This window comes from Hemitrygon akajei, chromosome 2, assembly GCF_048418815.1.
Source record: "Hemitrygon akajei chromosome 2, sHemAka1.3, whole genome shotgun sequence".
Classification (NCBI taxonomy): domain Eukaryota; kingdom Metazoa; phylum Chordata; class Chondrichthyes; order Myliobatiformes; family Dasyatidae; genus Hemitrygon; species Hemitrygon akajei.
In genome coordinates this window covers 67,235,130-67,261,610 of record NC_133125.1, presented here as the reverse complement: position 1 = coordinate 67,261,610, position 26,481 = coordinate 67,235,130, and the positions used below count along the sequence as shown (strand labels likewise).

The 26,481-nt window shown below is 42.4% G+C and overlaps 1 protein-coding gene across 6 annotated transcripts in view; it reads left to right on the top strand.

The window, feature by feature from the left end:
• LOC140713808 (uncharacterized) overlaps positions 1-26,481 on the top strand; it is a 142,288-nt gene that overhangs the window by 10,707 nt on the left and 105,100 nt on the right. For 4 of the 6 annotated variants that reach the window (XM_073024362.1, XM_073024379.1, XM_073024386.1 and 1 more), the window contains exon 3: positions 21,809-21,886. In XM_073024362.1, the coding sequence (XP_072880463.1) occupies positions 21,809-21,886 (78 nt within the window). Of the gene's footprint in view, positions 1-19,859; positions 20,081-21,808; positions 21,887-22,007; positions 22,086-26,481 lie in introns of all 6 variants that reach the window. The other 2 variants (XM_073024400.1, XM_073024371.1) reach the window with 2 other exon arrangements.

The following is a 26,481-nucleotide window of genomic DNA, read 5'->3' as shown; positions in this document are numbered from 1 at the left end:
GCTAAAACCATCTCCCCCGTGCGTGATTTTACTTTACAGACACGACAACTTTTGGTATTCTCTTTTATATTATTGGCTAGCTTCATCTTTCATCTTTTCTCTCCACATTGCATTTTTAGTTGCCTTCTATTGGTTTTTAAAAGCTTCCCAATCCTCTGGCTTTCCATTAATTTTTGCTCTTTTGCATACCTTCTCTTTTGCTCTCATGCTATTTTTGACTTCCTTGTCAGCCATGGTTACATCATCCTTCCTTTAGAATACTACTACTTTGGGATATATCTATCCTGTACCTTTAAGCAGGAAGTCTCCCAGAGTTTCCACATCTTACACAGAGAACATACTGCTCACCCTGGATCCAATCTCACTGCACTAGCTATGTACTAATAGATAAAGACTCAAAAAAAAAAAACACTTATTGGAAACTAACTTAGAGTCTCTGCGTGTTCTCATCTGAGCCTGTTGAGCTGAAGCCTGACCACTCCAACACTGGCCCACTCACACAATGGTCGCTCCCACAATGGCTGTTCCACTTGCACCTTGGTTCTTTTTTATTGGCCTTGCCGAGCGCCTTATGGATCGTTACATTCATAACCCGCTGAAAGGTCCTGAGCCCTTTTAAACTTTGTGCTGAATCTTGGACAAGTGAGTGTTTGCAATGATTACAGCCCACTGGGGGGGAAAAATCAAGAGAAGCCAAATAGTGTAGATTAGAAAATCTTTAGATGCTTTCAGTGTAAATTTATAAGGATCCAGATGTGTGAAATTGGCAGTAGCCTTGATATATGGACTGAATATGGTTTGAAAGATGGGAGATGAGTAACTAGCAGAATGTGAGAAACACTGGCCTCCAGAGATCTGTACTGGAACCTCAGATTTTCCATCATGTGTGATCTACAGATTTAATCTCAATTGCATACTTCTAAAGTCATAGACACACACAGTATGAACCAGGCCCCCTGTGTCTATGCGAAGCATCATTGCAATCAAAACTAGGGTCACCTTGCCTCATTAAATCTATATATATTTCTATATTACTTGCTTATCTTAGTATTGTCCAGATGTTTCTTAAATATTGTTACTGTTCATTTCTCCACCACCACCTTCTGGCTATTCATCAAAGACAGCAAATATTCTACTTGGAAAAGAACCATGGCTTGAATCCCCTTTAGTCCTCCTCCTTGTCACATTAAAGCTTTGCCCTCCAGTTTCTGAAATCTCTACCATGAGAAACACTGGTTACCATGCTTCTCATTATTTTGTATATCCTCATTATGTCACCTCTCTGCCTTTAATGTTCTTGGATAAATTAGGTATATTTGGAGATATTTCTTCTGTGGTTTCTTAAATCATGATAGGACTCACAGTCTTAAAATTAGTTAGAACAGTTGGGAGTGAATTATAGGACGGTGCAAATCTCAAATGGTGAAGGCTACGCTTGCCAGTTGAATGAAAAGTGTTCAAAGGCACAGCTGTAAATCTGTCTAGAGCAGACTGTCCTCTAAAACGGATTGACCGTGCAAGAAGGGGACTAATGAGGGAGGCCACTAAGACACTGATGACATCTCTGGAGGAGTTAGAAGCTTCAGTGTTTGAGATGGGAGAATCTGCACATAAAATTGTTGTCCGGGTGCTTCACCAGTCACAGCTTTATGGGAGAGTGGAAAAGAGGAAGCCACTGTTGGGGGGAAAAAAACTCATGAAATCTCAGCTAGATGGGAGGCATGTGGGAGACTCTGAAGTCAGCTGGAAGAGGGTTCTATGGTCTGGTGAAACAAAAATTGAGTTTTTTGGCTGTTGGTTTAAACACTAAACAATATGTTTGGCGTACGTCAAAATATCGCACATCATCAAAAACACACGATCCTTACCTTGAAGCATGGTAGTGGCTGCATCATGCTGTGGGGATGCTTCACTGCAGTAGGCCCTGGCAGGCTTATGAAGGTAGAGGGTAAAATGAATGCAGCAAAATACAGGGAAATCCTGGAGGAAAACCTGATGTAGTCTGCAAGAGAACCATGAGTTAGGAGGTTTGTTTTCCAGCAAGACAGTAACCCCAGGCATAAAGCAAAGCTATACAGGAATGCCTTAAAAACAATAAAGTTAATGTCCTGTAGTGGCTAAGTTGGAGTCCAGACTGCAATTCAATTGAGAATTTGTGGCTGGACTTGAAAAGTGCTGTTCACTCGCAATCCTTATGCAAGCATACAGAGTTTGAGCAAGTTTGTAAAGAAGAATGGGGAAAAATTGCACTGTCCAGATGTGCAAAGCTGATAGAGACCTATCCACACAGACTCAAGACTGTAACTGCTGCCAAAGATGCACCTACTAAATACTGACCTGAAGGGAGTGAGTAATTATGCTGTCGATTATTTTGTGTTTAATAATTGTAATAAATTTGGACAAATTTGTAGAAATTTGTTTTCACTTTGATACAAAGTTGTCTTTTCTGTTGATCAGTGTCAAAAAAGCCAAATTAAATCCAATATGATTCAATGTTGTAAACAATAAAACATGAACACTTCCAAGGGGGATGAACACTTTTTATAGGCACTGTACTTCAAATTTTGTATTGTGATTACATTATTACAATCATCAACTCTATTCAATAACCAAGATACAGGTGAACCATTCTTACAAGAACGTGCTGGTCAATAAAAATGCCGTGGAAATCAAACTGGGCAGCACAAGGAAGTGCAACCAATGTTTTATAACTTCTTCCAAAAGCCTTTTTTGGCATTTCTTAGAGACAACCAATGCTTGCTAACAGTAAAATAATGCTTACAATAGTAAGTACATAGTGTCTTTATTTGCATTGGTTATCAGCCAAAAACAGGGTGCAGTGCTAATTTTTTAGGTGCCGAAGCTGACAAAATGCTTGCCATTTCCTATTCTTCCCCCTCCCCCTTCCCCACTCAATTTATATACCTGCTCATTTCATGTACTGGGCAACTTCCTTGCCCCATTCATGTAATGAGCAGGTACACAAAGTAAGTGTGTGTGTGTGTGTGTCTGTCTGTCTGTCTGTCTTGTCAAGCACTAAACCAAGATGAAAGAAATGCATGAATTCCGGGACTCTACAGAAATATAGTGATAGTTAAGACATTAACAAGATTATAGTCTATCACAACATTTCAGTGAATAACTGGTACAGTAAAACATATAATACTTAATTTAATAATATGACAAAGTGTTGCACTCACTAATTATCATAAAATATAATTACCAAGCAAGTAAAGAAAAAGACAGTAATCATGTATTTTACCAGTTTAAAAGTGATTACCTACTTACCAACTGCCACCAATGAGAAGTTTCACAATAATTTCCACAAAGGGTCAGGCGTAATAATGTGTTCGGGGGTCTGAGGCAACTCTTGGCCTGGTGTCATCTGTTGATCTGTGGTACAGCAGCCATGATGTGACATCTGGCTCAGGATTCTACTGAACTAGAGGAGGTCTGTGTACTTTAACAAACGTAAGTGCTGATACATGATTTATGAGAATTCTTGAGCATGTTGTTGTTATTATCAAGTTTATGTGACTGAGTCCTCTGTCACACTCAGCAGCACTAATAGGAATAACTTGTGAACAGCTCAGTAATGGGCATAGATCTTGGCGGACGCGGTGTCCCTGATCCTCTACGTGATCTCTGAAGGCATTTATTACAGAGGAGGAAGAGAGCTTAAACCTCTAACAGAGAGATGATATTGCAGCTTCTCCATAACTAGACAGTATTTCGGCAGGTCAGTTATCTTTATCAACGACACACATTTCATTTAACAGGGATTTATACATACTTCGAGGTTTAGAAGTTTGAGAAGGTAATTTCTCCAAACTTCCCCTTTTCAACTGCCTCTTGAGTTTTTGTACCAAGTTGCTCTTTCAGTCCATGCAGTGATCTTATGCTCCGTTGGATCAGTTTCTCTGCATAAACAATCATAGTAGGGCATTTCTGTAAACAATCTGACAGTAAACTAAGTTCATGCAACATGTCATATATTAACCATATACCAATTACAGCACGGAAACAGGCCATCTCGGCCCTTATAGTCCGTGCCGAACGCTTACTCTCACCTAGTCCCACCGACCTGCACTCAGCCCATAACCCTCCATTCCTTTCCTGTCCATATACCTATCCAATTTTTTTTTAAATGGCAAAATCGAGCCTGCCTCTACCACTTCTAGAAGCTCGTTCCACACAGCTACCACTCTCTGAGTAAAGAAGTTCCCCATCGTGTTACCCCTAAACTTTTGCCCCTTAACTCTCAACTCATGTCCTCTTGTTTGAATCTCCCCTACTCTCAATGGAAAAAGCCTATCCCCCTAATAATTTTAAATACCTCTATCGAGTCCCCCCTCAACCTTCTGTGCTCCAAAGAATAAAGACCTAACTTGTTCAACCTTTCTCTGTAACTTAGGTGCTGAAACCCAGGTAACATTCTAGTAAATCTCCTCTGTACTCTCTCTATTTTGTTGACATCTTTTCTATAATTCATAGATCAGAACTGTACGCAGTACTCCAAATTTGGCCTCACCAATGACTTGTACTATTTTAACATTACATTCCAACTCCTATACTCAATGCTCTGATTTATAAAGGTCAGCATACCAAAAGCTTTCTTCACCACCCTATCCACATGAGATTACACCTTCAGGGAACTATGCACCATTATTCCTAGATCACTCTGTTCTACTGTATTCCTCAATGTCCTACCATTTACCATGTATGCCCTATTTTGATTAGCCCTACCAAAATGTAGCACCTCACACTTATCAGCATTAGACTCCATCTGCCATCTTTCAGCCCACTCTTCTAACTGGCCTAAATCTCTTTGCAAGCTTTGAAAACCTACTTCAGTATCCACAACTCCACCTACCTTAGTATCATCTGCATACTTACTAATCCAATTTACCACCCCATCATCCAGATCATTAATGTATATGACAAACAACATTGGACCCAGTACAGATCCCTGAGGCACTCCACTAGTCACCGGCCTCCAACCTGACAGTTATCCACCGCTATTGTCTGGCATCTCCCATCCAGCCACTGTTGAATCCATTTTACTACTTCAATATTAATAACTAACAATTGCACGTTCCTAACTAACCTTCCATGTGGAACCTTGTCAAAGACCTTACTGAAGTCCATATAGACAACATCCACTGCTTTACCCTCGTCAACTTTTCTAGCAACTTCTTCAAAAAATTCAATAAGATTTGTCAAACATGACCTTCTATGCACAAATTCATGTTGACTGTTCCTAATCAGACCCTGTCTGTCCGGATAATTATATATACCATCTCTAAGAATACTTTCCATTAATTTACCCACCACTGACGTCAAAGTTACAGGACTATAATTGCTAGGTTTACTCTTTTTAAACAATGGAACCACATGAGCAATACGCCAATCCTCCGGCACCATCCCCGTTTCTAATGACATTTGAAATATTTCTGTCCAAGCCCTGCTATTTCTACACTAACTTCCATCAAGGTCCTAGAGAATATCCTGTCAGGACCCAGGGATATATCCACTTTTATATTCTTTAAAAGTGCCAATACTTCTTCTTTAATCATCATATTTTTCATAACTACCCTACTTGTTTCCCATACCTTACACAATTCAACATCCTTCTCCTTAGTCAATACCGAAGAAAAGAAATTGTTCAAAATCTCCCCCATCTTTTTTGGCTCCACACCTAGCTGTGCACTCTGATTCTCTAAGGGACCAATTTTATCCCTCACTATCCTTTTGCTATTAATATAACTGTAGGAACCATTTGGATTTATTTTCACTTTACTTGCCAAAGCAACCTCATATCTTCTTTTAGCTTTTCTAATTTCTTTCTTAAGATTCTTTTTACATTCTTTATATTCCTCGAGCACCTCATTTACTTCATGCTGCCTATATTGTAGATCTCCCTCTTTTTCTGAACCAAGTTTCCAATATCCCTTGAAAACCATGGCTCTCTCAAACTTTTAACCTTTCCTTTCAACCTAACAGGAACATAAAGATTCTGTACCTTCAAAATTTCACCTTTAAATGACCTCCATTTCTCTGTTACATCATTCCCATAAAACAAATTGTCCCAATTCACTCCTTCTAAATCCTTTCACATCTCCTCAAAGTTAGCCTTTCTCCAATCAAAAATCTCTACCCTGGGTCCAGTCCTGTCCTTCTCCATAATTATATTGAAACTAATGGCATTGTGATCACTGGACCTGAAGTGCTCCCCAACACATACTTCTGTCACCTGACCTATCTCATTCCCTAACAGGAGATCCAACACTGCCCGTTCTCTATTTGGTACCTGTATGTATTGCTGCAAAAAACTATCCTGTACACATTTTACAAACTCCAATCCATCCAGCCCTTTTACAGTATTGGCTTCCCAGTCTATGTCTGGAAAATTAAAATCTCCCACAATTTCAACCTTGTGCTTACTACAAATATCAGCTATCACCCTACAAATTTGCTCTTCCAATTCTCGCTCCCTTTAGGTGGTCTATAATACACCCCTATACGTGTTACTACATCTTTCCCATTCCTCAATTCCACCCAAATAGTCTCCCTAGATGAGCCTTCTAATCTATCCTGCCAAAGCACAGCTGTAATATTTTCTCTGACAAGCAATGCAACACCTCCCCCTCTTGCCCCTCCAATTCTATCACACCTGAAGCCACGAAATCCAGGAATATTTAGTTGCCAATCACACCCCTCCTGCAACCATGCTTCACTAATAGCTACAATATCATATTTCCAGGTATCAATCCATGCTCTAAGCTCATGCACCTTTCTTACAATGCTCCTAGCATTAAAATAGATGCATTTAAGAAACTCTCCACCTCTTCCTCTCTGTGTTTATCCCTAACGGTGCAAACAACTTTATTATCTTTTTCTTCCTTCTCCCCTACATCTTCGGTCTGAGTGCTCTCCTTCTCCGTCACCTGCCTATCCTCCCTCACACACTGTCTACTAGCTTTCTCTATCTGTGAACTAACAGCCTCTCTCCTAGTCTCTTCAATTTGATTCCCACCCCCCAACCATTCTAGTTTAAAGTCTTCCCCGTAGCCTTTGCAAATCTTCCCACCAGGATATTGGTCCCCCTAGGATTCAAGTACAACCCGTCTGTAGTGTTCTGACACAGGTGTAAAAACTCTGAACTAAACACCAAGTATAAACTGTAGTCAATGAGGCGCGATCCCAGTAAGATTAACCGTTTACTGTTCACTCTTCCGCATTAACGTATGGTGAAAAGGCGTTGCTTCTATGATGTTTCTTAGTGCGTAGAAGAAAACTTCTCTTGTGCTGATCCTGCACACACAAGCCCCCTCCTTCCTGTTTCTCCAAACCAGTATTTTCCCACAAGATACAGCAAAACTGGGTGTGACATCATTGCATGCCGTGATACATCACAGACAACGAATTTACTTTCGACAGCCTTAACTTTAAAAAATAATTACAAACGAATTACTAAAGCCAAAATGTAATAAAGCTAAACAAATGCCTTAAGGGCAACACACTCCCCGCCTGACCTTCGTCAGGTCACTATGAACATAACACAAAACTTCAGTCTCTAAGTCAGTCCTTAGGTAGAAGTAGAATGACTTCTGCAACTGGCCTTTGGTAAGTTCTCACATCACCTTGGTCAGAAGTTTTCAACTCAACCTTCCTGACGTGTCTATCCCTACCAGGGAATGTGGCAGTGATTCTGGCTATTGGCCAGCAGTTGCGGGCGATTTGCTTGTCCCTGAGCAGGACTAAATCTCCAACTTGAAGATTCCTGCGGGGTTCTGTCCACTTTTGTCTGTGTTGCAACAAAGGTAGATATTCATGTCTCCAACGGGACCAGAACTGATTTGCGAGAGCCTGAATCTGTCTCCATTGCTTTGTGTACAAATCCTTATCGGAGAAGTCCCCAGGTGGAGGGGGAGCTCCTGCCTTCTGCGTAAGGAGCATTGATGGCGAGAGTATGAAGGGGTTTTCCAGATTAGAAGAGACAAGTAGGAGTGGTTGTGCATTTATAATGGCTGTGACCTCTGCCATTAGTGTGCACAGTACCTCGTGGGTCAGTCGGGTGCGTTGCTGAAGAAACATTGAATCAAGAATTCTTCTGGCGATACCAATCATCCGCTCCCATGAGTCTCCCGAGTGAGAGGCGTGTGGTGTGTTAAACTCCCAGTTGCATCCCTGCTCACTAAGATACCTTTGCACTGTTTTGTCCATCCCGAGCTCCTTGGACGCTCCAAAAAAGTTTGTGCCGCAATCAGATCTTAATTGTTTTGCAGGGCCTCTTAGCGCAAAGAAGCACCTGAGAGCATTAATGCAGCTGGATGTATCCAAAGATTCGATGACCTCAATGTCTACTGCTCTTGAACTCGTGCAGCTCAACAGGATGGCCCACCGTTTGCTCTCTGCTTGTCCTCCTCTAGTGTGTCTAGTGATGATAGTCCAGGGACCAAATACATCGAGCCCCACATACGTAAAAGGACGGCAGGCTTCAAGGCGTTCTGGTGGGAGGTCCGCCATATCCACAGCCAGGACAGCTGTGCACAGTTCAAGCCTTGGAATTTTCGGCTCAGACTGAGGAGTGAGCTTCGCCTTACCAGTTACAAATCCTACTTCAACTTGACCATCCTTCCCGACTACTTTCAAGTAAGCCACAGCACTGATGGCCTTGGTAGACGCATCTGAAAACACGCACAATTCTGTGTGCGCTGCCTCAGTGGGTGAGGTCGCAGTGCACCTACGTCGGATATGAAGCTGTTTTAGATCTTGAAGTGAATCTCTCCAAGCCTGCCATCTGTTTAGCTTGTCTTCTGGTAGGGGAGTATCCCAGTCGAAGAGCTCAGAGGTAAGTTCTCTGAGAAGGACTCTTCCCTGGATCGTAACTGGCGCCAGTAGACCCAAGGGATTGAAAACACTGTTGACAGTGGGGAGAACTCCATGGCGGGTGAACGGCTTGATCACGGTCGGCACGGAGAATGTGAATGTGTCAGTTGTAATCTCCCAAAGGAGGCACAAACTCCTTTGCGTGGGTATGGTTTCTCCATCTAGATCTAGGTCTTTGATCGTCGGAGCACAGTCATCGTGTGGAAAGGCCTCCATTACTGCCTGACAGTTTGATGTGAACTTGTGCAAGGGGAGGTTTGACTCAGCGAGTGAGGCTTGTGTTCGTCGGAGCAGATCAATTGCTTCGTCTTCTTTCTGTAGCGATATCAAGCCGTCATCGACATAGAAATGCCTTTCTACAAACTTAACGGTGTCATTGCTGTGCTCCTGTGCACCCTCTCTGATGGCTCTTCGCAGCCCATAGATGGCCACGGCTGGTGATGGACTATTGCTGAAAACATGGACTTTCATCCGGTACTCAATGACTTCCTTGTTAATGTCATTGTCCTTGTGCCATAAGAAATGGAGGAAATTGCAATGGTCTTCCTGTACTAAGAAGCAATGGAACATCTGCTGGATGTCCGCTAGGATTGCGACCTTCTCTTTCCGGAAGCGCAGCAGGACCCCGAGAAGGGTATTGTTAAGGTTGGGGCCTGTGAGGAGCATATCATTAAGGGAGATACCAGCGTACTGAGCACTGGAGTCAAAGACCACCCTGATCTGATTGGGCTTTTGTGGGTGGTAAACCCCAAAGCGTTGGGAGGTACCAGCACTCCTCGCCTTCCCTCGGTGGCAGTGCTACTTCAGCATGTCCATTAGCGAAGATCTTTTCCATGAATGCTACGTATTGTTGCTGCATCTCAGGTTTCCTTTTCAGGGTTTTTTGCAAAGACGTGAACCACTTGACTGCCTGCTCTTTGTTGTTTGGCAAGCGCTGGCGTGGTTCTCTGAAAGGTAGTGGGGCGACCCAATTATTTGCTTCGTCTCTGAAGACCTTGGTGTCCATTATTTTTAAGAAGATGGCGTCTTGTGCTGATGGAGCAAGTTTATTATCATGCTCAGTTTGATGCGAAGACTGACTGTCCCAGTGTCTTGTCAGTTACTTTACACTAGTTGAAGCCTTGTCATGCTTCCTTGATACACATGAAACTTGTGCAGGGTTGAAAAATTGAATGGCAGCCACTCTCTAGCACGTTGGTCTTGAGTGTGTTAACTGTTGGTTTGTGTACATTGCCAAGGCACACCTCTCCTATCACCACCCAGCCCAGATCCAGGCGTTGGGCAAAGGAGGTGTCGTGTGGTCCATTGACTTGCTGCCTGACCTTGTGCACCTGGAGAATGTCTCTTCCTAGAAGCAGGAGTATTTCTGCTTTTGGGTCCAGTTCTGGGATGTGCTTGGCAATGTGGTGGAGATGTGGCTGGTGCTGCACTACACTTGGCGTCGGGATCTCAGTGCAGTTATTCAAAATTTCATTGCACTCTAAGAGCGGAGGGAGACAGATGACAACTTTACCATCCAGCGACTCGAGCTGGAAACCTTCTGCCTTTCTTCCATATGTTTCTACGCTGCCTGAGCAAGCTCTAAGGTAGTATGGGAACTGATTACTCTCTACGTTGAACAAGTCAAAGAACTCTGGTCTGACTAGTGAGCGATTGCTCTGGTCGTCCAGAATTACATAGGCTTTGATGGCCTTGTCTTTGGCTCCTCTAGGGTACACCTTAGTGAGGCAGATCTTTGAACAAGAACGGCTTGACTGACCTTGACCGCAAACTTCTGTGCAGCTCGAGCTGACAACAGTTGTCCTGGAGTGATCCTCTCCCTCCCCATCGTCCTGTTGTGAGGGTGAAGGAGCTTTGTCGTTTTGCAGTAACGGGCTGGTATGCATGGCCCCATCATGATTAGTGCTATTACATTCCGAGCACTTCATGGGGATCACACACTCTCTAGCGAGGTGAGAGGTAGAGGAACAGCATTTAAAACATATTTTTTTCTCCTTGAGAAGGGCCATACTCTCTTCAAAGGATTTTTTCCTAAAAGTTCTGCATTTTTTGATGGGGTGGGGTTTGCTGTGCAATGGACAATTCTTGTTAGGGTCATTGTTAGTTGTAAAGGCTTCAGTTTTACGCACTGAGACAGGTTTATTGATGTTAAAATTATTCAAAGTGGATTTAACTGGCTTGGTGTGAATTGTACTGCTACCTTGACTCATGAAGCTAGGGTCATTTCGCTTCTTCGCCTCCTTGCACACAAACCTAGTGAAATACTTAAAAGGAGGAAATCAACCACCGCTCTCTTCTTTGTACTCTGAGCCAACAGACACCCACCTCTCCTGCAGCCCAAATGGAAGTTTGTCCACAATTGGTCTAATTCCGTATGAAGTATCTAGATATGACAGGCCAGTTAAATAGCCATCTTCTTTAGCGCCTTCAATCTCCATGAGTAGATCTCCGAGCTCTCTTAGCTTAGTGTGGTCCTTGGCTGACACCTTAGGAAAATTTTCCAGACGTCAAAATAGTGCCGTTTCAATAATTTCAGGGACCGCATAGCACTCCCGAAGTCTCTCCCATGCTTTGCGTAAGGCTAGCTTGGGGTTGTTGATGTACACTGAACGTATGCGTCTCACCTGATCGCATGATTCTTTCCCCAGCCATTTTGTCATAAGATCCAACTCTTGGGTTGCTTCGAGCTGGACTCCGCCAGTAGCGTTGGTGAATGAGGAGTACCATGCACGGTAATGTTCAGGCTTATCGTCAAACTGGTATAGTCCTGAAGTGATGAGATCTTGTCGTGCTAAATACTGTGCCACGGGTTCAGCTGCAAGTGGCATGCTGGCTGGGGGAATATGTCGGTGGGTATATGACTGAGGGTGTACATTTGTTATGGGATTTGCTGTTCTGAATTCAGCCTTTGCCTCTTCTCTCGCCAAATCTGGTGAGTTTGGTGTCGAGAAGTATTTGTCATCAGCCCTTTCATTCTTGAATTCGTCGCAAAGTTGCAAGGGTAAATTATCTTCCTCCAATGGATGTGATGCAATTGGACTTCTCTTTGACTCCTCATGAAATGGGACGTTAGCATATAAGTATGGAGAGGAAGAACGAATCTTCAAGTCCATTTGAGATCGGATGTAGTCGCTAGTGCGTTCCAATCTGGTCCTTTCTGAAGTAGATTTTACGTCATCCAGAACATGCTTTTCTTCAGCATTTTCTAATATCTCTGCTTCCACCCTGGCAGCTTCTGCTTCTCGGTGTAGCGTCAGCACTTCTAACTCTGCTTCTATCCTTACCCTTTCCAACTGGTTTTCGGCTTCTCTGGCAGCCTTTTCCATTTTCAGTTTTGCTACCTGTTCAGCATATGACGCTCGCACCTTAGCAGTTCCTGCTTTAGCTCCTGCGTGGGCAGTCTTATTTGTTGATGCCCTACTGCTCCTGGCGCTGGATGGCAACGTCTTGACGCTGGATCGTGCTGCCATCGTAGCACTTGAAACACCTGGTAATGCCGCCTTTTCACTGTAGTGTTCTCGCACAGGTGTAAAAACTCTGAACTAAACACCAAGTATAAACTGGAGTCAGTGAGGCACGATCCCAGTAAGATTAATCGTTTACTGTTCACTCTTCCACATTAACGTATGGTGAAAAGGCATTGCTTCTATGATGTTTCTTAGTGTGTAGAAGAAAACTTCTCTCGTGCTGATCCTGCACACACAAGCCCCCTGCTTCCCGTTTCTCCAAACCGGTATTTTCCCACAAGATGCAGCGAAACCAGGTGTGACGTCATCACATGCCGCGATACATCACAGACAACAAATTTACTTTCAACAGCCTTAACTTTAACTAAAAAATAATTACAAACGAATTACTAAAGTGAAAATGTAATAAAGCTAAACAAATGCCTTAAGGGCAACACACCGTCCTTTTTTACAGGTCACACCTGCCCAAAAGAGGTCCCAATGATCCAGAAACTTGAATCCCTGCCCCCTGCTTCAATCCCTCAGCCACACATTTATCCTCCACCTCATTCCATTCCTACTGTCACTGTCGTGTCCACAGAATCGCCTATCTGACCCCCTAACTATCGAGTCCCCTATTACTACTGCCTTCCTCTTCCTTTCCCTACCCTTCTGAGCTACAGAGCCAGACTCTGTGCCAGAGGCACACCCACTGTTGCTTCCCCCAAGTAGGCTGTCCCCCCTACTCCAACAGTACTCAAACAGGAGTACTTATTGTCAAGGGGTACAGCCACTGGGGTACTCTCTAGTACCTGACTCTTCCCCTTCCCCCTCCTAACCGTGACCCACTTGTCTGCATCCCGTGGCCCCGGTGTGACCACCTACCTGTAATTCCTCTCTATCAACTCCTCACTCTCCCTGACCAGACAAAGGGCATCGAGCTGCAGCTCCAGTTCCCTAACACAGTCCCTGAAGAGCTGCAGCTTGGCGCACCTGGCGCAGATGTGGACGTCCGGGAGGCTAGGAGACTCCAGGACCTCCCACATCCGACACCAAGAACAACTAGCTGCCCTCACACTCATACTTCCCCCTTTCCTCAAACAACAGGAAAAACTGAAACCTCAAACTACCTTGCCTCACCCGTTTCCACCTAAGCCTATTGAGCCAAAGCCCTTAAGCCTTCACACTACTCCCGGCTCACCCTGCTGCCCGCTGCCTGCTGTATAAGGCTGTATTCCTTTTAAATCTTCCGCGCTTCACTGCCCGAAGCCACATGCCTGCGCAGTCCCGCCTCTCTTAACTCTGATGAGAAGAAGGAAAAAATCAACATGTCTCCCACCGCTCTCCCGTTCTGATTCTCAGCCTTTCTTCTCCAAATTAGAGCTAAGTCCAATAGAAACTGTTCTAAAGAGAGTCTGTTGAACAGACCTTCATAGGCTTTTCTTTCTCTCCCAGATCATTTCATCCTTCACTGCTTTTTCAAAATGAAAACACAGTGCTTCATAAATTTGCCACACTGCTGAAACTGTTCGAAACGAGCTAGCTACCCACCTGCTCCCCAGAACACGGCCTATTTTGCAAATTTGTTGTTCTAGTTGAGAGGCACATTCAGACAGTTCCTTTTGATCTACTGTAAACAGTACAGTTTGTCCATAAATCATTAAAAATAATTTATTCCATGAACTTCTCTCACCGAATCACCTACTGCAAGTTCTAATCTGTGATTAAGACAGAGCCAAATTATCACATCAGGGTAATGTTCCTTGAGAATTGTAGCAACACTAGAGTTGACACCAAGCATTACACTTGCCCCATCACTAGCAAATGCTACAAGGTTCTGTTTCAAGTAAGAGGTATCAAACCCATAGTTATTGAGACAGTTCAATAGATGCTTAGCAATAGTTGCAGCTTTCTGATCAGGCAGTTCAATTCGATCTAAAAACATAAAATGAGGATCACCTTCCTTATCACTTTCACATTTCAAATAAACTATTAGGGCGGTCTTAATGCTCAGGCTTGTTGTTTCATCAGTGAGAACAGAAAATTTGCCATTTATCTGCTTGATATGCTGGCAAATTTTCTTTTTCATATTAATGGCTATGTGATTAATTATCTCTGTAGCACTAATGCAGGAATGCAGTCCAATTCCAATGTCAATACTATTTGTTTTAAAGTTCCAATAAGCCAAAGTGATCAGAGTATGGTCTGTCATTCTGAGCTAAATAATATGCAGAGCGAAAAATTGAACAAGTTGCCTTTAGATGCGAAGCATTCATGGTGTCACATAATTTTCCAAGAGCATCTTCACTAGCTATATTTTCAACACTTAGAGCAGCAGTGTGAGCTTTTGATCGTTTGTGATCAACAATTTTTTTTCTGAGAGATTTCAAGCATGTACTTCGATCAGCTCCGTAACAGGATATTTGGTACATCTGCCATGCCGATTCTCCCGTGACCTTTAAGTTCTTGAGGTTGTAGTGGTTTACATACAGTAGCTAGACAGCCATCCCTTACTAGCCTTAAACTCCTTCCTCTTGCTCTCCTCAACCTCCTCACAGTTTTGCTCATAGAGGCCAAGTGCTTTATCACGCATAATTTTGCCATCAACAGGGATATGCTTCTGTGACATGTCCTCTAGCCACACACTTAATGGTTTCTCAATCTTTGCAAGCACTTCATCACAAACCAGAGAGACCATTTTTGCCATTGTAGGGGTAGCACTAACACTTCCATGAATTTCAGCTTCTTTCTGCTTTATTGTGCGAATGCTCGATTCGTTCTTACCAACCTTATGGCCCACTTCGGCAAGCAACATGCCATTTTTCAAAAGATCTAAGATTTTTATTTTATTGGCGAACAATGCTCAAACAACGAGTGCTGGAAAGAGACTGAGGATCTGTGAAATGGTGAGAGGCTACAGCAGGATATGCTGGGACAACGGGTCAAGCGAGGAGGAATTTCACAAAACAGTCACAGCTCCAGGATTTCACCAAAAACGATCAAATATCCTAATGTTATCAGTGGTATTTTCCCCAGCAGCCACCAGCCCCTCTCCCCAACCCCCACTTCCGTAAAATTCCCTCTATTTAGTATGTGGCCGTTGTTAAATTCCCCGCTTGTTTATTTTGACTTTTTTTTTACGGAGGTGCTGGACGGCGCTCTGGTGAGCTCTGGCAGTACTGCACCCCGGCCAAAACTTTAATATCCCTGGTCCTTGGTGATACTCCTTGAAATACTTAACAGGATATGAAAATGCAGCTAAGTCATTCTACGGAATTGTACAGCTCTTTGGAAGAGCAGTCCAGGTAGATGTTCAGTCTTGATGAAGGGTCTTGACCCAGAATCTTGACTGTTTACTTCCCTCCACAGATGCTGCCTGACTTGCTAAATTCTTTCAGCATTTTGTGTGTTTTGCTCAAGATTTCTAGTATCTGCAGAATCACTTGTGTCCTGTTACTGTACTTTCTACTCCTTTCTTAATTCGCATCAAGAATCTTCTTAGCAAGCAATTTTAAAAGTCACCAGGTTAGCAACTAAGATTAGTAAATATTTCTATCATTAATACATTGAGAAAGTTGAGACTAATAGACAAAATGAACCAAATGAGCATAGATCATGATTAAATATGAGGTTCCTGTTTTGTGTGGATCAGTTTCAAATGGAGTTTTGTATATTCGAGCCAAAATGTGAGTCACTGCAACAGGTATAAATAATTTGCAAGTATGTATGACAAGGCAACTTTTCAATGGGCTGATTGTGTTCCACCTCTTTAATAATTTATCTTTCATTTGTAGATTCTGAGGTGATAAATGAAGCCAATGTGGGTATCACAGCTGGGGTAGGAAGTGCCTCAGAGAGCAGGCAAGAGGATAGTTTGAGGTCATTTGCTCATTTTCCTTCTGCTTATATAGCACTTCTCTGTGCTTTCAGTGCATGGTTCTTAGTGCCATCCACAATGTTACTTCTCCACTTCGAATAGTGATGGGTCAGAGGAAATGTTAACTTTGTAAGGAGGCTTGAGCATATACTTGAATCTTTTCTTTTTCCCCTCCTAATCTATTCCCATGCCAAAATTCAGAACCGTTTCAGTGTCAGGCATGTGATTAACATGACTTTCTCAAAGTAGCCATGTGTGAGTGGAACTGGGACCTCCATGTTGAGGATGCTGATCTGGGCAAAAACCAGTCACCCTTCCAGTGAATTGGGAGGGTTTTGCAGAAATGCAGTGCTGCTAATTTTCCAGTGCTTTGAAGTGTCTGTTGTAGGCTGTCCATGCCCAAGACACATGCAACATGAGAAGGATCTCTATTGCCTGGTAGACCATAGGTATGAAGTCTTTATACTCTTCATTTGATTAGTGGCAGTGTATATGCGTTAAAGGCAAAATGAGCAGTCATGCAAGTTTTCTGCAATCCTGTTGTGAGCACTTTATTTCAGAGGGCAGTGTTGTACAGTGGGTCAGGTTGATAGATGCCTTTTCTCTTGTGGATGTTGATTCAAGTTCTATCCTTCAGTATGCTTTAGTCAATGAATGGGCAGTGGCTTGGAGCTTGATGCTATAGTGACTACACCTCAGAATAATTTCCCTTTAGGTTTGAAGATTAGCTCCATTCCTGATGGAAATTTGCCAGATTTAAGGTGCAGCCTTAAGGTGAGAAGTATTTGGGGGAGTGGTAGAGGGAAGGGGTGTGTTTAAGGGAGTGGGATTGCGGGCATGACATAGTCCTGATTGACATTGGTTAGGATCATGTTTTACGTGTGTGGGGGCAAATTTCTTGGTCTGCTGAATTTGAGGATGGTGTTCTACAGTCTATCTAGGTTGAAGGCTTTTGCAGATGGTAATGTATACACTGTATTGATGATATCCACTATACCTTTAGATGGACAGAAGGTAAACTGACTTGACCGTAAGATTTAAGAGCAGAATTAGGCTATTTGGCCCATCAAGTCTGTTCTGCCATTTCATCATGGCTGCTCCAATTCTCCGCTCAGCTCCAATCGCCTGCCTTCTCCCTATATCCCTTAATGCCTTGACCAATCAAAAACCTCTGCTTTAAATATACATAAAGACTTGGCCTCCACAGCTGCTTGTGGCAAAGAATTCCACAGATTCACCACTCTCTGGCTAAACAAATTCCTCCTGGTCTCCATTCGAAAAGGACCTCCTCTATTCTGAAGCTGTGACCTCTATGTCTTGGACTCTCCCATCTTAGGAAACATCCTCTCCACATCCACTCTGTCAAAGCCTTTCACCATTCAATAGGTTTCGGTGAGGTCACCCCTCATTCTTCTGAATTCTAGTGAATACAGGCCCAGAGCCATTTAATGCTCTTCATATGACAAGCTATTCAACCCTGGAATCATTTTCATGAACCTCCTTTGAAGCTTCTCCAGTTTCAGCACATGCTTTCTAAGGTAAGGGGCCTAAACCTGCTCACAATACTCCAAGTGAAGCTTCACCAGTGCTTTGTAAAGTTTCAATATTACATCCTTGCTTTTGCATTCTAGCCCTCTAGAAATGAATGCTAACATTGTATTTGTTTTCCTCACAACAGACGCAACCTACAAATTAACCTTTAGAGAATCCTGCACATGAATTCCCAAGTCCCTTTGCGCCTCAGTTTTTTGTATTCTTTTTCCATTTTCCAAATGGAGAGACAATACCTTTTCATTTCTTCTAGCAAAGTGCATGATTATACACTTCCCAACACTGTATTCCATCTGCTATTTCTTTGTCCATTCTCCTAATCTGACCAAATCATTCTGTAGCCTCTCTACTTCCTCAAAACTAACTGCCATCCACCTATCTTCATATCGTCTGCAAACTTTGCAATAAAGCCATCAATTCCATCTTCCAAATCATTCGTGTATCTCTCCATCCACTGGAAGGAGGTGGTTGAGGAAGACTGTGACCTTTCCCGTGGCAGACAGCAGGGAGATGTCGCTGTAAAAGACGTCCCCTTTCTTGCAGACCACTGTTTGCAGGCATTGGCTGTCTTCAATTTCTTTTTAAAATCAAGTTGTAAACAAAACACTTCTCTTTGGGGAGTTTGCATTTGAATTGTACACTTTAGTTTCCACCCCGCCATTTGCTGATATTTTTAAAGCTTCTGAATTGGGATTGTATTCACTGTAATGTCATTGTGTTGAGTGTATCCCACTATAAAAGAGCAGTTGTATAAGAATCCCTGAAAGAAGCCTGTTTTATTTCTAATCTAGCCCTTCTTATCAAATTTGGGTATGTATACTACATCTCAAGGTTTTCAAAGTTCCAAGTAAATTTATTATCAAAGTACATGTATGCCACCATATATAACTCTGTGTTTCATTTTCTTGTGGACATACTCATTAAATCTATAGACTAACAGAATCAGTGATTCAGTCAACTTGGGTATTCAACCAATGTGCAGAAGACAATAAACTGTGCAAATAAAAATTAAGTAATAATAATAATAAATTAATTAGCGATAAATATCGAAAACATGAGATGAAGAGTCATTGAAAGTGAGTCCACTGGTTGTGGAAACATTTCAATGATGGAACAAGTGAAATTGAGTGGAGTTATCCCCTTTAGTTCAAGAGCCTGATGGTTGAGGGGTAGTAACTGTTCCTGAACTGATACCTACTGATGTGAGTTCTGAGGCTCCTATACCACCTTCCTAATGGCAGCAACAAGAAGAAAATATGTTCTGGGTGGTGGGAGACCCTGATGATTGCTGCATTCCTGTTTCATGTAGGTATGCTCAATGGTGGGGAGGGTTTTACCCAGGTTGAGTGGACCGTATCCCCTACTTTTTGTAAAATATTCTGTTCGAGGGCATTGGTATTTCCATACCTGGCTGAGATGTAGCCAGTTAATATACTATCCAATACACATCTATAGAAGTTTGTCAATGTTTTAAGTGTCACGCTGAATGTCCGTAAGCTCCTAAGGAAGTAGAGGTGCTGCTGTGAATTTTTCATAATTGCACTTAAGTGCAGGTCATCCTAGGACAGGACATCCAAAATAATAACACTGAGGGAAACTTGAAGTTGCTAACCCTCTCCACTTCTAATCCTCTGAGGAGTGGGTCATGGACCCAATGGTTTCCTTCTCCTGAAGTCAATAATCAGCTCCTTGGTCTTGCTGGCTTTGTTTGTTGTTATAGCACCACTCAGCCAGATTTTCAGTTTCCCTCCTATATGCTGATTCATCTCCACCTTTGGCCTAGAACAGTGGTGTTGTCAGCAAACTAGAATATGGCATTGGAGCAGTGCTTAAGCACTGTACAACGACCAGAGCAGAGGGTTGAGCACACAGCCTTGTGGGGTACCTGTGCTGATAGAGATCACAGAGATCACAGTTGTTGCCAAACTGAACTAACCTGGGTCTACAAGTGAGGTAATCAAGGATCCAATTGCACAATTTATGTATTGAGGTCAAGGTCTTGAAGCTTATTGATTATTATTGAGGATGATGGTATTGAATGCTGAGGTGTGGTCAATAAAGTGCATCCTGATCTTTGCATCTTTGCTGTCCAGCTGTTCCAGGTTGAGTGAAGAGCCAATGAGATGGCATCTGCTGTGGACCTGTTGCCCTGGTAGGCAAATTGGAGTGGATCTAAGTTGCTTCTTGCGCAGGACTTGAAATATTTCATCATCAACCTCTCAAAACACTTTGTCACTGCTACTGGGCGATAGTCATTGAGGCAAATCACCACTTTCTTCTTGGGGACCGTATAATAGAAGCCTGCTTGAAGCAGGTGGGTACCTCTGACTGCTGAAACGAGAGGGTAAAGACCTCAGTGAACACTCCAGCCAGTTTATCAGTGTTGGTCTTTAATGCTTGGCCAGGTATGCCATCTAGGCCGGATGCTTTTCATGGGTTCACCCTCCTGAAGGCTGCTAGCACATTAGCCTCAGACTGAAATCATAGGATCACTGGGAGATGTGGGAGTTCATGATGGTTAAATTTTTCTGTACTATCATCCCTCTTGTGCTTTAATTCCAGGTTTTCCCACAGTCAGTTTGATGCTTATGCAAGCATCTGATGGTCACCATTTTGCAAACCACGTCCTTTAGTCTGTGCTACATAGACAGAATTGTTTATTTGCTAAGATGTGCTTTTAACTTCAATTTACTGCTTGAAATTTACAATTTACATTAAAAACTGAAGACTGGTTCTTGCTTGAATTAATATCAGTTATATTCACCAAAGTCCAGAATACTGCCTACAGAGGGCTGCTATTCAGATTGGAGGTTTGAGATAGTGGTGTACCACTGGGATCTGTGCTGTGTATTGGTCATTCATACTAATAATCTGGGTGGCAGTGTTGCTAACGTGGTTTGTAAGTTTGTGAATAACACCAAAATAAGTGTTGTGGTGGACAGTGAAGATTTTTTGAAGATTACAAGATCTTGATGAATTAAGGAAGTGGGCAAAAGGCTGGTGGAAGGAATTTCCCTTGGGCAAGGGTGAAGATTTGCATTTTGGTAAGTTTAAACTTGTGTAAGTCTTGCACAGTGTTGTAGAACAGAGAGCCCTAGGGGTAAAGGTACACAGTTCCCTGAAAGTGGTGACACTAGTAGACAGGGTGGTGAAAAAGGTATTTGGCATGCTTCCCTTCATCAGCCAGGGCACTGCTTGCAGAAGTTGGGGTGTTAAGTTGCAGCTCTCCAGGTTGTTGGTTATACCACACTTGAAATATTGTGCTCAGTCTGGTTGCCCAGCTATAGCAGGACTGCCATTAAACTGGAAGGGCATCGGAAAAGATTCATGTAAATGTTACTGTAAATGGAGGGCTCAAGCTACAAGGAAAGGATGGATAGTCTATAGACTGACTTGTTCTTACAGCTTGGGAGGCTGAGATGAGGCCATATAGAACAAAATAAAATGAGGGGTGTAGATAAGGTGGGTGGTCATAGTCCAGAGTAAGGAGTTGGAAACTAGAGGATAATTTAAAAGGGATGTGAGAGAAAACTTTTTTATAGAAGGTGATGGGTATATGGAATGAGCTGTAGAGATGTGTATGGTTACAATGTTATAAGAGATTTGGACAGTACATGGCTGAGAAAGGTTTAGCGGGAGATAGGCCAGATACCGGCTAATTGGGCTAGTTTGGATTGACAACTGGTTCAACATGGATGAATTGGACTGAAGGACCTGTTTTCATACAGTTCAACTCTGACTCTGATTTTTAAATATGGAACTATGTATATGTGACAGCTAACTTGCCAGGTGAATACATTTAAAGAAAACTCGTGTTACTTTTTTCAAAGGATTATCTCGATAAAAGTATTCGTGGAAAGTTGGCAGTGGCATCAATGATAGTCAAGTCACATGTCCATTATGCTCAGTCTGGTTAATGTGATGCCCAGTCATGAGAAACTTGTTCCATTTCAAGTAATGTAGCATTGCAAGTGGATTTTCCATTGAACAATTCGTGCACTGAAATGAAATGTGGCATAATGTATAACTCTTGCTTTTCCAGCTAAGATATCTGTATTTGAAAAGGATCCTTCAACAATTATGCATGACTTGTATGGTGATAACCTAGTCACAACAAATGGTAAGCTCACTACAAGGGTGTACTTTTTGAAATGTACTAAGGTGTACGGAGGATACTGAAGGAGAATGTTCACTTTTGGGTGTTCATAGTTTGATACAATTTATGTGTCACTATTTTACAGAAAAGGTCAATTACTTTGAAGCATCCTACACTTCTTCTATGTGTAAGCTGTTTGGAGATGTCATCTGCTTCACTCATGGTATGTTCCAATATTTGTGTGCAAGAAAGGAGTTGTGATGTTGGTGTGGAAATTTTGTTACAAGTGCAATTAGAAAAATGTACTCAGATATACTGGATGCCAGTTTTACTCTTGAGTTTCCATCAATCCAACAAAATCGCTGAAGTAACAGCATAATCAAGACATGTAACTGCTTTTTTTTCAGCCATAAGTTGAAAATGATCTTTCTCCAGCATACCAAAAGAAATAGATTAGTGTGATATCAGCATTTGACTCATGTAATGTGCTTGGTATAACTTTTTAATTGGCTTCTATTGGTTGTTTTAAAATTTCCAGTATAAGTATGTGTCTAGCAATCTATTGTGTATGCTGCCCTTCTGCAATTGGCTCAACTTAGACTATTCGTATGTAATTTAAAATATGTGGTGTAAGAAAACACCCTCCAGTCAGTTTTCAGTTCACTGTTAGTGCAGGTGATTTAATATTTATTTCATTTGCTCTTGGATGGGTTTACACACTATTGAGCATTGAGCAGAACATCACACACAACATGCTGGGTCTTGGTCTGAAACGCAGGCTTCTTACTCTTTTCCATAGATGCTGCCTGACCTGCTGAGTTCCTCCAGCGTTTTGTGTGTATTGCTTTGGATTTCCAGCATCTGCAAACTTTCTCATGTTTGTGCTTGAGTAGAACATATTTAATGTCCCAAATATAATAATTTAGTGGAAACCAGTGGCTCTCAACTAGGAGGCACAGACAATTCTGCATGCAGGCCCACTTGCACTCTAAAGCTGGTGTAATATTACATAGGAAGTACGGCACTGGAACAGGCCATTCATCTCAACACTTCCATCTGGTGATCACACTCCATTAAAACCTCCTCCTGTCTTCCCATCATTTAAGTTGATCAGCGTAACCCTCTTGCTGTCCTGTCTCCCCTAAAGAGTCAGCCACTTTGGTGCAATGAAAGAAAATGTGTTGGTATGGCAGAGGAAGGAGAGAACCTGAGTGAACAAAGGCACTGCAGCCATTGCAAGTCTTGGTAGAGATTGGGGTCAGCAGAGAATGTGGAGAGCAAAATTGTAGGAAGGTAAATCTCTATTAATCTCTTTTCCTTAAATGGAAGATATCCTGGCTTTTGCCATTACCAACCTACAGCTATAATTCCTTGCACCTGAGAGACTGAAAGAACACAAATTACATCAACTGGATGAAAAATAGCCTTGGAGTTTCAGTCGTTTTTTTCATGCTTTGCTGCACGTTTCATCAATTTGTGATGGCTTCTGTATGCATTGAGTAGGGACAATATTGAAGTCACAGTCAGCCTGAGAGATTGGCAGTTTTCATTATTTTGGCAACAAAGTAATAATGAGCTAGATTTGACCTTGAATGTCTCAGAAACAAGATATACTTGTTTGAAAATCTAATTGGCAGATGTAACAAATGGCACAGAAGGGACTGTAGCTGCTGGAATCTGGAGTAGCAAACAATCAAAAAATTGTTGATGCTTGGGGTCAAAATCCTGCATAAGGATTGATTCAGGATTTCTATCAATGTCATCAGTTCTTTGCTTCCCACAGATGCTTGATCCATAGAATTCTTCCAGCAGATTTTTTGATGCAAGAATTGGACACTGGGCCTCTTGACCCAAAATGACTAGAGAAAGAGAAATGTATTTCAAAGATTTATTACCCTCTAGGTCAGGGGTTCCCAACCATTTTTATGCCATGGACCCCTACTATTAACCGAGTGGTCTGTGGACCCCAGGTTGGGAACCCTTGCTCTGGAAGAAATTCTAACCTTGTCTTGAATGGTTGGCCCTTAATTTTGAAACACAGCTAGTAGTCCCAGACATGTCAGCCAGGGGAAATATCATTTCCATACCTGTCATGTCAAGCCCTTTGAATTTAACAAATGAAAAGTGATCTTGTCAGCATGCAAAAATTTTAGAGTCTAGGAGCCTTCTGCTCATCAACTTTATGAAAAACATGCCATCGTAGGAATCAACTTGGTGAACGACACGTTTATACTTTGCATTGGGAGGGCAGCCTTGTAAACATTATTCCAGATCTGTTCTTGCATGAGCCCTAATGTAATTGGAGCAAGGCAACTCTGCTTATGTTCTGATCATACTCCATGATATCAGTAATCTGCTTGGAGTACTGGATATTGTAACTGCATACGGGGCTTCATCTGTAGTTCCACAGACTTGCAATCCAGAAACAGTTGTGCTACTATGCAGCAGATTTATAACACCTTACAGAAAATTGCCCAAGTCCAGTTCATAAAATGACGAGATATCCATTCTGGCTAACCACTGCCTGTTCGTTTATCAATAATCAATAATCAAGAATGTTGAAAGGCTTTATCAGCTGGGCTATCCAGCTGAATCTACCAGCCAACAACCTACTGCATGATGTCCAGTTTGTATTTTTCCAGACCACATAGCTCCATCCTTCATCACAGCTATTCCAAGTCCAACTCCATAGAACATAGAACAGCAGAGCACTGGGCAGGCATTTTGACCCACAATGTTATGCGTCTCTTGATGCTGATTTATGCTATATGTTGTCCTTGTATCTATCATCCGTGTTCCTCCATTCCCTCCATATTCACATGACTATCAAAGAGCCTCTTGGACTCCTCCAAACTACCCAGTTCACTTCTACTCATTTTAGGCAGGTAACACTGTCTGCATTTCAAAAACTTGCCTGTCATGCTGCCTTTAAACTATGCCTGCCCTGCAGGCCTTTATGGCTGTGTTCCCAGCTTGGGTTCCACAGACCCCTCAATTAATGGCATTTGTCCATGGCATAAAAAGTTAGGAACCCCTGCTTTACAGCATATCCTGTGGTGTTTGAAATTTCTTCCCTGGGAAACAGAATCTGACTGTCTACCCTTTCCAAATGTTTTTGGAGTAAAGAACAAAACCAGCTGTATGATTTTTAAGACCTTCAGAAGATATTTGATAAGTAACGAGAGGTACTATTGAACAAAATCCGGGTACTCAGCATTGGTATGAATGTGTTAGTTAAGCACACTACTCCTACTAGGGCATAGGCTTCTGCCAGCAACTTGCCAGAGTCTTCTGTCCTGGTCCAGTCCCTCAAGCTGCTTAGTTCCCAGGTGTTGTCCATCTTCTTGGAATTCTTCTAGAAAAAGATCCCTCCTCTGCCAAGAATGAGGTCTTTGGAACTTCTGTTGCCATTTTTTGTAGCGCTGTGTTTTTATGGTGAAACCACCTGGTCTCTTTGGCCGTGTAAGTCTAGGGAAGACACACTCCAGTCCTGCCAAACCCGTGAGATTGAGATAGCTCTCCCACCCCAAACCTCAGTATGTGTGGATGCTGTGTGATTTGCTATCCTGTTACAACTCAGTGCCAAGAAATAACACACGGCACACGATTAAAGGAATTGTATTTTTGAATCTTACGTAACTAAAGGGTTAGTAAAGAAATGAAAGAAAAAAACCCAAAAAGGGACCATTCTAATTAAACAGAGAAACGTGCACAAGTTGGAGCTCATCTTGAACTTCTCTGTCACTCACGCTGGGCCCTCAGTCTGCTTGGAAGCACACAGCACCTTCCAAATGTCACTCACGATCCACTCCCCCCCTCCCCCCAGTTCGATGGCACACATTCCTCATCATCCCTTGTCTTCAACAATAACCCAAACAGGCTGAAAGCAGAACAAACTGCTCTTAGAGAACCGCTAAATGAAATACCTACAGCATAACGGTAGAGATGTGAACCAGGACGTTAACACTCTTTCCCCCCACCCCCTTCCCACCATAAATAGTCATGTCCTCATGACTTTGAAATAATTTGTCATCCCGTCATAGGACGGATAGCCTAGCAGAAAAGACAGTGGAACAGCAATGGCAGGTATTCTTGGGAATAATGCACAAGGTGCAAAATCAGTTCGTCCCCCAGAGAAGGAAGGATTCAAAGGGGGGAAAAGGGCCACAGTGGTTGACAAAGGAAGTCAGAGATTGCATAGCATTTAAAAAAAAGGAAATATGACAGAGCTAAGGTGAGTGGGAGGACAGATGATTGGGAAGTGTTTAAGGAACAACAGAACTTAACTAAAAAGACAATACGGGGAGAAAAAATGAAGTACAAACGCAAGCTAGCCAAGAATATAAAGGAAGATAGCAAAAGCTTTTTTAGGTATGTGAAGAGAAAGAAGATAGTTAAGAACAATGTTGGGCCCTTGAAGAATGAATTGGGTGAAATTGTTATGGGAAACAGAGAAATGGCAGAAGAATTTAATGAGTACTTTAGATCTGTTTTCACTAAGGAAGACACAAGCAGTCTCCCAGATGTATGGATGGGCCAAGGACATAGGGTAACAGAGGAAATGAAACAGATTGACATTCGGAAGGAAACGGTGATGAGAAGACTGATGGGACTGAAGG